Source organism: Bombyx mandarina, chromosome 15, assembly GCF_030267445.1.
Source record: "Bombyx mandarina strain Sakado chromosome 15, ASM3026744v2".
NCBI lineage: Eukaryota > Metazoa > Arthropoda > Insecta > Lepidoptera > Bombycidae > Bombyx > Bombyx mandarina.
Window position 1 is genome coordinate 12,402,673 of NC_143221.1, and position 14,306 is coordinate 12,416,978.

The following is a 14,306-nucleotide window of genomic DNA, read 5'->3' on the forward strand; positions in this document are numbered from 1 at the left end:
AAATAAGTGACGATGACCCCAAAAAAAACATTAAAGTATATCCACTAAATATCCACATACACTAAAGTATGTCCTTTGTTATGTTAAAGACTTTGCTCCGAGTAATATTTTATTATGGCAAATCAAAATCGAGTAAGATAAGGTGGGCGAGGTAACTATTAAGCATTACCACTTAACCAAAGACTACGCTTCATCAGATTTAACATGAACGCGCTCTCTCGTCAATATGGTTGCTTTTGTACTGTACAGTACCACGCAAAGGCGTTGACGTGTCTTTTTTTAGAAACTCCGAAGCTCGAATAAGCGTCAAATAGGACAACAGTAGGCGAATAAACTCTGCTTTGTGTCTGCTCACTGTTTGGCGGTGGCGTATCAATCCGCAAAGGATAGACATTTCTCTTCTGCCACCTCTTGTATATTGGCTCAACTACCGAACCAAGATACCGTTGGGTCAAGAAGTCCATTCTTATTCTTCTTCCCTTCATCCCACTATGTGGGGTCGGCGCAGCGTGTCCTCTTTTTCAATTTAGGCCTATATACGCCTTCTCTGCACTCACACTCTTCAAAAGTAAAACTCACACCAAACTTCTTTTGCGACGAAATTAATTATTACCATTTATTACCCATTAATATGGTCCGAAAATAATAATTCTTACCGCATTAGTGCGCAATATTTCGGTTGAAATTTTCAAGCTTATACCGTTTGAATTGAGACTTGTGTGAAAAAGGGTCACAAAGCAAGTGTGTAAATAGTAGCTATGAAGTCATACTAGTGTTTCACTGCTCCTGCTCCTCATCCTGCCCATAAACATAGTATGTCCCCGTCGGTACGATCCTTCTGTTGTTGTTAGTTATTTGGAAGCATAACATACAGACAAATTATTCTCATATCAACTCCGAACTAATAATCCATTAATGTTGATATTTACTAAAATTAAAATTAATATTTACTGGTAGCAGGACGTCTTGTGAGTCCTCGCGGGTTATTACCATCATTGTACCTATTACTGTCGTGAAGCAGTAATGTGTTTCGGATAGAAGGATGGGGCAGCCGTTATACTGCAAAAATTGAGACCTTGGAACTCATTTTTGAAGATGGGTGGCGGCATTTATGTTGTTGATGTCTATGGTACCCACTTAACATCAGGTAGGTCGTCAGCTCATCCAACTATCTAAGTTATATAAAAAAAAGCTTATGATATTTGAGTTCTGGATTATCGGCCAGTATTTGATATTCTCAAAGCACAATCTTGTCTGCTGCTCTAATGCCACTCAGTAACTCGTAAGGCGAATGAGTTTTTTGGGATAATAGTAGATACATACATAATATTCCTCTAAATATTAATTAGTTTAAAAGTAATATAAATTAGATCTCTAAACATAGATAAAGAAAACTAACTACCCTCGAGTCCCTTTAATGATGATTTTATCACAGATTGAGATTTCAAACTCATTTGAAGACATTCATAGCACAGGGAGATAGATTTTGAAGTCCTTTGTTTTTTAAAAAAAAAAAAACAAAACAATGACAAAAAAATTATCATTTTAGATACAATTAAAGCATTTTTGTTTAAATACCAATTGTATGATCTCTATTGTTCCATTGTTTGATAACAATTTGTATGTAGTCCAAAGCTATCGTTGTAAACAAAAGGTATTCGACCAATAAGCAAATATTTCTTTTGTGTTCAATTATCAACTACGTGCTCTATTCGTTTGCGGAACCAAGCATTATCTTCATTAATAATGCTGTTAAAAATGTCCTTTATAACAAATCTAGGCAATTCTGGAGGTATAAAAGCACACGGTATTCGAAATATAAGTACATATTATATCAAAAAACATGGCTTCTATAAAATTCGTCGTGTTTACCGCTGTGACGCTCCTCTTAAATGTAAGTTAAAACTTAATCTAGAAGCAGAAAGTTTTTTCTATAATTATTTACAGTAATTCAGACATTGGAAAATTGAAATTACCTTACTTTCATTGACAAATCAATGTTTTTTAGATTTCGAAGACAATTTAAAGCCTAAGGTCAGGACGTAAATTTAGGTTATATAAATAGCAACACGTCGACTATACTCAACTTGCATACGCCCCGTCATGACCTATGCAAGTGTAGTGTTCGCTCACGCGACCCGCACCAACTTGAAACCCCTTCAAGTCATTCAATCCCGATTTTGCAGGATAGCCGTCGGAGCACCATGATTCCTAAGGAATGTGGATCTCCATGATGACCTGGAATTTGACTGAGTCAGTAAGTATTTACAGTTGGCATCATTGCTCCACTTTGAGAAGGCGACACGACACGAAAACTCTCTTATCGTGGCCGCTGAGAATTACATACCCAATCCTGTAGACCGAATGGTAAACAGTCGACGTCGCCCTAAACACGTCATCCTCCCGATCCATTAACGGTGCATTTAGGTACCACAAGCACCGGTCACCCTCCTCGTCGAACCCGTCGCTTGTGACGAAGGGCTCGACGAGTAAATTAACCCATAGACACAGCCCGCTGAGTTTCTCGCCGGATCTTCTCAGCGGGTCGCCTTTCCGATCCGATGGTAGATTTTGCGAAGCACCGCTCTTGCTAGGGCCAGTGTTAGCAACACTCCGGTTTGAGCTCCGTGAGCTCATCAACACGTCAAGGAGAAGCTGAAATAGCCTCTCAAGGCAATCAGCATAGGTAAGAAAAAAGCAAAAAACTATATTACTATTACTCAAAGGCATAGGATTATTCTGCGCTTTTATCTTGGAGAGTGCGATGTTATTACAAAATAAAACAAACAAATCAAAGCAGAAAATTATACATTTAAATATTTTTCTGGTCTATTCGGGCTTATAGTTACCTAATTCCATCCTGGCTAAGCCCGTGCTTGGCCTAAAGAAGCTGGAAAGGCGTCTGGCGAACAGCAATTCCTCCATATTAAAAATGTCTCAACGAGATTTTGTATTTATATTTGTATTTTTCAGTGTCACTGGGCTAAAACTCAATACATCCCCGGGTATAGTCAAGATTATTATGAGGATAATGACAACGACCTTGACGATATTCTCCCCTTTGTGATTCTTGCTTTATTGGGAAGTGGGCGTTATGGCGGAGGGTTTGGAGGGTTTGGCAGCTATGGAAGATACGAAAGCTCAGCAGGTTGTATCCCGATACCCTACATTCCGGTACGTTCCTGTGGCAGATGTGGAGGAGGATGCGGGAATTATACCGATCGTGGAAGTTACGGGAGTTGTGGAAATTGATTTTAACGAAGTACATTTTGGTAGATATTATAAATAAACGGCATGTATAACCATTTGAAAACTCGGATTTGATTTTTTGTGATTTGATGTGATTTATTTTAATTGTTCACTTTAATTTTCATTCTCATAGCTCTTTGTTCTTTGGAATCGATCGAATGCATGAAAGCATAATAATTATATAATGTATATAATATGTGCGAATATTTTTAAAGCATTGAAGAATGCTGTGAACTTTATGAGACATACTAGTATTAGTGCTATCTTATAGCAGATGATAGCGCGGAGATAGTAAATGATATCTAAAGCGATAATAACAACGTTTCACTATATGTTATGTAACGATTATTTGTAAGACACGCTCTCGAAAAATGAATAAAAACCGAATTTTTGAAGTCACATAATAGATAGTTTATAATCTATGAAACATAAATATAGTTAAATTGATCTAGTTTAACAAAAAAACATTTAAATATGTTCATAAATATTTTTTTGATATTCCTGATAACAGAGGTAAGCATTCATATTGTTAAAAATATTAATATAATCCAAATTTATTTCTACTGTTATAATCAATAATTATGAACATTTTAGGTGGTATACACTTACAAGCCGCAAAAACAATCTCTAAGTTCACAGACGGGGAAAAATTCCGCATCGAAGAACATTGCGACAGTAACACCAGCAAGGTATAAAAAATCTTGTAAAAGAAGACACGGGTCGCACTCTACTTTTGCCAATAATATGCCAGACTTCCCAGAAGTAGAATACCCAACAGACATGTCAGATTCAACCAGACCTTTCTATTTTAACGAAGGCTCTATTTTAAGTCCTTTTCCGAATGATGTGAAAGCTTCTTTCCAAAACATAATGTCACAGAGTAAGCCAAAAAATAACGCACAATATTTAAGCTGCACTGGGATATTAAATGTCGCAGAAATTCTTAACTCCAACAAAAAAAAGGAAAAGCACGATGAAAAAGATGTTCATTTAGAACAAGAAGATGAATGTGATAAGATAACACATGTTGAGAAAAAAGACGAGTTTGAAGAATTTCCTGATCTTTTAAAACCCGTAGAGAAGAATGAAAAAGAAGTGACTTTTAAAAAACAAGATAGTATCAAGGCTTCTGATTATCCTGATGATTTTAAACAAGAAAACGAGAATGATGAAGTTTCTGCTCTTCTTGGGACCGACATGAAATTAGTTCAGAGTTTGACCAATGAACTATACGAGGCGGTTCCAGTTTCAGAGGTAACTGAATCAATAGAAGACGAACGCAGTTCTACTTTTTCATGGCTTAATGGCAAGATAACACCAGAAATTTGTGAAAAAACAGAAGAATTCAATAAATTTTATGATTTAATAAAAGAAAATTCGGTCATAAAATGGCCCGTCACAATAAATGGTATAACAAAAGAATGGTTTGGTTTTGTTATTGAGGATACAAAACCTGTAACAAATGGAAGCGCAAACACAAACAGTGACGTTGCAAACAAGGATACAATGGCTAAAGATTTATCGGAAAACACTTGTCTAGAATTCCCAGACGAACAACTTCCTAATTCATTAGTATACGATTATATGGATAAAACAAACCTGACAGACACCATTTTTGAAATTACTGAAGAAGAATATAATAAAAATGTCACATCAGAAGAGATAGAATGCTACGTTCTAACTCCAATGGTGATTCCACGTCGGTCGAAAAAGACACTTGAAAAATCATTAACAAAACCTGAACATACAAATCATAATACTTCATTTTATGAGTGGGATTAGAGTGTGACTGATGTAATGGGAAACTTAGCAAATTATAAGTACTGAGATAAATTGTAATCTGATACTACTCAAATATGTCCATTTGAGTAGTATTACAAAATATATTAAGCGTTCAGTTATTGATAAGAATAGATTCAAGATGTATGTATTTATGTTTACGATAGAAATATGTGTGGTAAATAAATTGTAAAACGTTAGCTAGATTTTCTTACCTTCCTTCTTGGTTTAATTTCTGTATTTCAAAAAATTTGATGTTACCTGAAACAATTATATTAAAATCTGTTAAAAGCTATAACAAGTTCATTCTACAGAGTACTTGGGAATTTACTAACACGGTTTATATTTTAGTAGCTGTAGTATCTTCAATAGGTTAAAGGCTCAGAATCAACATGCGCTATTTCTAATGTTGCATTGTAGAACAGGTATTTTTTTGGGTCTAGAGGATAACCCCGGACTTTCGCCTATGCAGTGGGGAGAGTAGGCGAGATATATCGGAGTTCAACCAACTATAGTCGGATTTTTAATTAGACGAAGCCAGCTGACAGTAGCTAATGTCACTTTGTGAAATAATGTTGCTATATTTAAAGTAATAGTGATGCGTTCACTTCTCGTTCAATCACATGAATGAACAATGTGTGTGAAGAGTTAATCATTAATTTCAAACTATAAAAGAATATTATTTATATTTTACAATAAAATTGTATTAAAGTGCTCCAATATATGTTACTAGTAGTAGGTAACTACAATCAGTTTTTTATTTTCATTACCTACCTTTAATTGTTATATTTTATACATACTATAGTTTCAACTATATGATGTATTGGAAATAAGACAGTCTTACAAGCTTCCTCGCAATGTTTTTCTTAATGTTTAAAACACTCGGTATTCAGTACAGGTAGATACTATAGGAACATAATATTTCGTCGAAAACTCGTTGGTATGTACAAAGCACGCCTAAAATTCGAATCCCGTACCCGATATCGGCAATTCGGCACATCAACTATTCACTAGACAATCAAGGCAATTTCATTAATTCAGGAGTTTTTTCAATCGTTCACTTTGTCACAACACTATTTTTATTTCATCAAAAACTGACAACACAGTAAACGTCAGTTGACTTCGTCTAATAAAAAATCCGACTATAAGACTCCCTATCGAATAAAAAACCTGCGTCTGAACTCCGGATTAGACATAGTTTACCCAATACAGGATGCCGCAACGCAATCCAACCCGCAACCACCTTTGTTCTCGGTTGGCGGGCTGTCTGAAGCCCGCCCAAATAGAGCACCAAACTCGCACCCCCGAGGTACTATTGGGTTAGAGTCAGCGCGAATCAGAGAGTGTAGGATGTGTGTAAAGCAGCATGGGTATGCTGCATGGGTGCGTATGCTGCATGGGTGTGTTTTGGATAATACTATATTTTAAAGTAGTTACTGTAATTCAAAGAGATAATATGTCTGTAAGCGATCAACAGCATTAAGATTGTAGTGTTCGTAAGATCTAACACTTCTGCCCTTGGAAGGTAAATAAGCAATTTAGTTAAAAATTTCAGTACCGGTTGAAGGGAGATTTAGAAAATATGATAATAGTTTCAGTCCAACTTAGATTTTCTATTTCTGAACTATATATAAAATTAAGAATAATTTCATGAACTGACAACGACACAGAACGAAACAATAAATATTGTCACGTACCGTCGACAAGAATTACTAAAATTATGTTGCAAGCGGAGAACTTTCCCGTTCTTACTACATTTTTATCTGAACGCTACTTACGAAACCTTAAAGTGATATTAATGAAAATAAATTGTTGATAAAACTACCATTACATAAGTTTATACCGTTAATTTTATCATGTGAGATCTGTGAACGCTACGCTAGATAAACATCAGACAGATCGGCACGTTTCTAAAATAATTGTTCATAAATGAAATGTAAAAAACATAGTATTTATAATTCAGCACGATATAACACGATTCTAGTTTCAGAAGAATGGGGCTGAGAGAAAAGGTGGCGTTAATTTTGATAGTAATTTTTCAGGTTAGTAAACTTTTAGCAACATTTTAACTTAAATTTTGTTTGAAATATACCCATTTTTAGTACATTTACAATAACAATTATGTCTCGAATGCTATTTTGCAGATAACTAACATAATTTGCATGCCCCGAAATTCAAGAAAGTCTACATTAAAAGATTATTTTAAAAGTCCGGATAAAAAATCAAGCGATGAATTATATTCACCTAGAATTACAAACTACAGGCCAAGTTGTAGAAACGATGTAAACTCACAAATGAATTCAGTTCTTAAAGATTTTCATTTTCAAGATGTAGAATATCCAACATTTCAATACAGTAATAATCCATTTAATTCATTTGACGATATTTACCATGACCAAACATTGGAACCAAAACCATATGACGTAAACCCAGGTTTACAAGCACAGATTAATAATCTCAAAAAAGAAGCACGGATGAAACGTAAACAAGGCGCCATAAAACGTTTAAGTAAAGGAAATATAGGACAATCTAAACAATTGCAGGGACACCCTGATTGTGTTCTGTCACCAAAAACAAATATTGTAGACCTCATAGTATTCCCTGAAGTTGAGTATCCTATAACTGCTTCGGATATGTGGTCGTCAAAGTTTAAAAATTCTATGTCAAGTTTTTTAAATAGTGCGCAACAGTCTCCTAACGATTACATCAATTTAGATCCAAACTTAAAATCCAACAAAGGTTATTCAAGACAACCAAACCAACGTACGGTCTCACGCGAAGTAATAAATCGAGAACATAATGCTTTTACAAAATCTAAACGAAAACGTAATGATAAAATGAAGCCAGGTTTTTTAAACCAAACTCGTGGAATTCATAAAATGAAACAGACAGACCGACAAACTGATCCAGCAAATACGGAAACGCGTAATTCCAAAATTAATAGTACTATTAAATTGTTTAATGAAACAATGATATTTAATAAAACGAGTGATCCAAAATCTTCGTTATCAGATATCACCATAAACGATCTTGAAGTTAATCAACAAAAAGGAATATTGTTTTTAAATGATTCACTTGAAATGAACAGACATATTAAAACTGATAATATTTTAAAAACCAATCTAACCGAAAAGATATTGCAAAACAATTCGTTGTCAAAAGAAGATAGCGCAGAGGATGATAACAGCTTCTTCAAAAATAATACTGGATACTTGTCTGACGATAAACTTATACTCTTTATAGATGATTTAATCAGAGAAGCCATAAAAAGTATTGCTTTCGAAGATGCTCAACCGTTGATCGATAGATCTATAACCAATGAAACAATACAAAAAAATCAAACCGCAAATCCTAATACATACACTTTTATGGAAGAAAATAAAACCCATGAAATTAGTAATACTTCTTGTTCTTCTATCGCACACAATAAAACTGAAAACTGCACAGAAAATGTATTAAAAAATATTAAAGAAAGTTTGTCTCCATTCTCTGATATACCGTTTAAAGTTAACTTGTTAACGCCAAATTTTTTGGAAGCTACGTGCGATTTACCTGATGAAAAAGTCGATAAGAATAACTTTGAAGAAACTATGGTAGTTGAAATGGCTGAAAACTCACACGGACATGAAAATGATTTGCCAGAACCAATTCTTATTTGTTATATTGACACAAATAATGTAACTAACAACAGCGCAACAAATATATGTGATATTATTGCAGAGCAAGAATGTGACACAAGCTCAAACTCTCGCATGAACCCAAATTCTGAAACGAAATTGAAAAAAATCGCATCTTACACGGAATCCTACAATTCGGAATTGGAAAATTTTAAACAACTTCATACTTATTCTAAAAACTTTGAAGAAAAACAAATTCATTGCCATTATAATTACATTGAAAATCAGAGAATAGATGCTCCTAATTTGAAAACGTTAATTATTAAAGACCCTTTAATTTACAACATTGAGAAAAAGAAATATTCGCCACATTTAACTTTAAATTTATTAGATAATGATACATACACACAACAAACTCAGAAAAATATTATGGATAAGAACTTACAATTAGATTTGCTTACTAATATCCCTGAACTATGTTTACTTGAAGAGAATCACTTTTCTGAGTCATATCTTGAAGATGAAACAAAAAAGAGAGAGCAAAATTTAATCAAGGAGACCTTAACTGCCACTCAATGTGATGATGAACAATTACAACCACTTGAGCTATTGATTTACTTGACTGATTCTGATTCAAATTATAATGAACCTATAACATCATCAAAGGAAAATGTAACTGAAAAGTTTTGTGAAATTATATCTATGTTATGTGAAGGGAAAGGAAAAAACCAAATACCAATAAATGAGACTCATCATCAATTATCAGGACAACTAAATTGCGATAACATAGACTTAGTCAGGAATTATTCTCTTTATAATTTTGGTCCGACCGAGGACGGTATATTAAATAATATAAAAGTAATTCCTAATTGTTTTCTGATAATAAATGATGAAAATGCTGTAACTAGCTACTCTCTTGTAGAACTCATCATAGATATCTTTCTCGAAGATTGTAATAGCAATTTGCCAATCGAATTTCTAAAGCCTTATGTATCAGGCAACGGACCGCATAACATCAGCAATTTAGCACCTCTTAATGCAAAAGATACATCAATAAAGTTTAAATCGACTCCGGTGCATTCACCATTTGACATATATGTTACTAGTACTCATAAAAGTAACCAAACAAATAAAAATAACCAGGAAAGTAACGAAACTTCATTTAAAACTGATGAGAAAAATAACAGCACGGCAGTAACTGATCCGATAAGCGATAAAGTTGACCAAAATGATAGACCTTTGCATGTTCTTCCACATCATGATGAGATTGGTAAAAATTATATTTCATCAGTAATTTCTGCAACTACATCACCTGTTAATGTAATAAGTGAAAAATCAAAGCCTACTGATCCTACCCAAGGCTCTTTATATGATCCAGACGCAGTGGTATCAGATAATACAACAAACATCGTCTCGGAAAAAATTGCATCGAATTCTTCGCTGGAGGAACCAGCTGCACCTAACAAAATTGGTGAAAATTTTGAACTAAAATACCATCCTAATGATGTAAGATATCAAAAAACACCGCCTATGGTCTCAACACATACTCCTAATAATACAATAGGCAATAAAATATCGACAGCTACTCCTATATCTAAAAATGTGAATAACGACTCAAAAACTGAAAAAGCAAATATGCATTCAAGCCTTCAACACTGCATTTCATTTATTCCCGAAAATTTGTCGAGACCAGAAAGCATTACAAATGAGAATAATAAAAACGTAACATCAGCTAGCACAGTAGTCAAACCTGCTCTAAGTACCAAAACGCCAAACGATTTTGAATTTGATCCGAAAGTCGACAAGAAAATTGATATTCACGATAAAAGTAATAAAATATCCAAAAACAAAGCGAATAATTTCAAAGAGTCAGCCATTTTAACTAATGACGAACATAGTCATAAATCACAATCGAATGTCGTCGTAGCTCATACTGCTAAATCAACTGAAGGTGCTTCACTCATAGCAGGTAGCATATCTAATGAAACAAAAAATGCTAGGAACGATGCTTTAAAGACTAAAAAAACAGATACACCTTACTCTCTTCATAGCCATTCTCCAACTCTTGAAGATGTCCACAAACTAGACAGTACAAATAAAATAATGGAAAAAGCACCAACGAACGTGCTATTAAAAAAGCCAGCTTCAGGTGATAAAAAAAGGCAATATTTTGAATTAAAACAAATAGAGAATAATTTTAGAAAAACATCACAAATAAATAAGTTACCAACTGATGTTAATAATCAACAAACAAAAGATTTTGATCCCCTGTCAAAAACTACCACAGCTCAAAATAATGAACACAGCGGTTCAGTACAGTTGATTAAACATGAAAATAATAAAAATACAGAGTTAAAAAAAAAAGATCAACTTTCTTCAAAACAGATTATCACAATTTACCGTGATCATTTTCTAAATGGATCACTGCCATCAGAAACCAATGAATCAACATCGAAAGATGAATCGCCATCCAAACAAAACAACTTAAATATAAATGAAACAACGCAAGCAAATAAAAGTCAAGTTAAAAAAATCACCCCTAAACAAGTTATAAAACAATACCGCGATTACTTTCGCAACCAATGTGATGTCAAAATAAACGAAACTAATTCCAACGGTACAAAACTGACTTCAATTGCAAAGTCTAAGGGTAGTCGAAATTATGTTCAAGTTAATGAAATTACTTCCGACGCTTCCACGGATCCTAGAAGAATATCGTACATTACAGATTCAAACAAAAGAAACGTAGAAAATGAAGAATATAAAAAAAACAATCATAATCCCAAAGATGACGAATTGTTTATAATCGACATGAATATCGAAGACTATGTTGAAAATGAAGCGCAACCATATGACATTAGTGTTACAGATATGCCGTACGATTTTAGCGATGATGTGCCTAAACAAAATGACATTGAGATTGAAATTATGAACACAATCACCAATATTTTCGAACCAGATGAAACAAGTAACGATTGGAATCACGAATCTTACCTAATACCTCATTTCTCATATGATCTAACAGATAAACAGTGGCACGAAATAAACACGTTTAATGACTTAAATCGAGGAACAGAAACCTCAACTAAGGAATATACTTTAGAAGACGACATGCTACTACTGACTGAAGCAAAAAAATAGAGGAAATACATACGTCATCATTAATTGACAATCCAATGAAAACTCTTAATGTGGACTATCACATATTCTAGTAATTTGTCAGGTATACGTTTTTAGTTCATTTTAAACAAGGAAATGTTATGCGGTAGGCAGTGGCTTGGCTCTGCCCCTGGCATTGCTGAAGTCCATGGCCATCAGGTGGGCCGTATGCTCGTCTGCCTAAAAGGGCAATAAAAAAACCTACTCATTCCTTGAAAGACAAATCTTTCGTATTGATTTAATGGAAGTAAAGAAGTATTTATTTGTTCATTAATGTAGATATTATCTAATAATTTATTGTATTATAAAATATATTGATAAGAATTTGTACGATATTATTATTAACTCTAGAATTAAGAATGAAATAAACATGATCACGATACATAGTATTAGCAGTTTTTTTTTACCTTACCTCTCTAGTAGTGATGTTATGGAGCAAGCGCAAGACAGGGTGAAGTGGAGACAACTTGCGAGGGCCCTATGTACCAGCATGGTACCCTAGGACTACAACAACAACAACCTCTTTAGTCGATATTAAATATTCGACTATTGAGATTTACAGACATGGACTATTTGGTCGTAGTGTCATTTACAGAGACGAAAATAATAGAATACTAAATATTTGTTAACCAGATATATCAATCAATGCTTGAGTAGGGTTTGCTATAATGTTTGCTTTATTTTGTAGATTCAATTTAATGTTGGGTATTATACTTTGCTGAAAAGGGATCCCAATTATATTATACTGGACAATAAAATTGTTCCATCGTTCACCACTGTGGAGAAGTACCTCTCTCTTGTCTTTCTGTGTTTGTCTAGGTATTGTAAATTATGATTAGTAAATTATGTTTTTTTTTAATTATAGATTAGATTAATATATTTATGATTTTTATATTTGAAAGTGTATTATTTCCTTAATAACAGTTCGAATCGCGAATGGTAAAAGTATTATGTTTCGGAGCATTTTTTAAGTTAGATTTCATAGTATTTCTCTTTATAGATTATTGCTAATTACTGCTTCGGACGGCAAATTGTGAAAATTAAACATCTGTTAACAATTTGCAATCACAGCCCGCGGCTAATTTTGCTTATTAAATAAAGTATTTGAATAATTTTGATAATTGTTTTATTTAGTGAGCTATTACAATAATAGAAAGAAGCAAATGAAGAAATAATATCGTTAATTCGAAATAATATAAAAATATAACCTACATAGACTTGTTTGAGTGATCAAAATCTCAAAACGCTATCGAGCCCTATCCACTTAAAGTTCGAAATATAATTTTCATATTATGTATTGACATTCTAAACCTGAACATTAATGTAATAAAAATACAAAAAAATATATTGTAGGTATGCATAATAAATTTACATAATGATCACAATATTATAAAACGCCTATTTGTATTTCAATAGCACAACGTGCACGTGTTAATAACAAGTCTGCTTTCGAATGTCAACATGATTTAAAAGATACTGTTTCAATGAAATGGATGAATTTAAAATTAAAACCTTATTTATTCATTAAACGAAACAACTATGCAAAAACCTGTTAGTGTAAATAAAAAGAACCGGTTGTATTTCCAACGTACACAAGAAAAGAGAAACTACAGATGAATCATTTTGTTGATGAGAATATATTATTTAAAAATTAAATAACCAATCAAATTAAATTGTTTTGACAGCGATTTGTATCTTCATAACAATATGAAGTTCCAATGATATAATATGATCACGATTCTGATCGTATTCATTCAATCGAATATTATCAATCATTTCCATAGAAATACAAAATAAAGTTATTCAAATAAAACTACGTAACTCAGTATAATACTGTGTAATACTTGACAATATTGAATCCCGCCACAATATCCATCTGTTCTAATAAAAGATACCGGTTATTTCATCAATATACAATAATAGTAAAGCCATTTCTAGTCGTATTTATTCGACGCGAAGACAAATCGACAAATAAGGAAAACTGTCAACTCATCAAACGACAATTATTTGTAATCTTCGAACCAATTAACCGTGAAGCAGGAAAACAATTGGTCGTCGTCATCTTTACACAAGTTGAACTCATCCATTTTACAAAAAATATTATGTGTAGAGGTTTGTAACTGGATTGTCAGAGTATAGAGATATATATAGAGTTATTTAACGTTTTTGATACTCACTCAAACGTTTATCTAGGTTTGCCGTTGGGGGCGCTGTTCCAACTGCATACAAATTTGAGTTAACTTTCACGCTATCGAGAACGTTGAAAAACTCGCACTAAGCACACTGATGTAACTATTTTATATTGCACTGAGTGGACCAACGGATCAACGATCCAACTTAAGTGGTTCCCGAGGCCCATATACGTCAATGATAAAGCCCCCCTTCAGGCAAGAAGTTGAAATCTCAATTTTATTGAATACCACGACCATATTGAATGCACCATGCTTCAAGCCAAAACGCTTGGTGCTTCGCGGTATCTATCTAATCTTTCTAAGTTAACGA

The 14,306-nt window shown here is 33.5% G+C and overlaps 2 protein-coding genes across 5 annotated transcripts in view; one reads left to right on the forward strand and one right to left on the reverse strand.

Moving 5' to 3' along the window:
- Positions 1–14,306, reverse strand: part of LOC114250337 (serine/threonine-protein phosphatase 2A regulatory subunit B'' subunit delta) — a 154,412-nt gene that overhangs the window by 99,149 nt on the left and 40,957 nt on the right. The gene's annotated exons all lie outside the window — the stretch shown is intronic.
- LOC114250338 (uncharacterized) lies at positions 1,362–5,234 on the forward strand. The gene is made up of 2 exons (XM_089733083.1): positions 1,362–1,894; positions 2,974–5,234. The coding sequence occupies exon 2, from the start codon at positions 3,994–3,996 to the stop codon at positions 5,029–5,031; it is 1,038 nt and encodes a 345-aa protein (XP_089589209.1). The 5' UTR covers positions 1,362–1,894; positions 2,974–3,993; the 3' UTR covers positions 5,032–5,234.

Excerpts from the sequence above, each read along its gene's own strand:
- LOC114250338 (XM_089733083.1), top strand. The coding sequence starts at position 3,994 with ATGCCAGACTTCCCAGAAGTAGAATACCCAACAGACATGTCAGATTCA.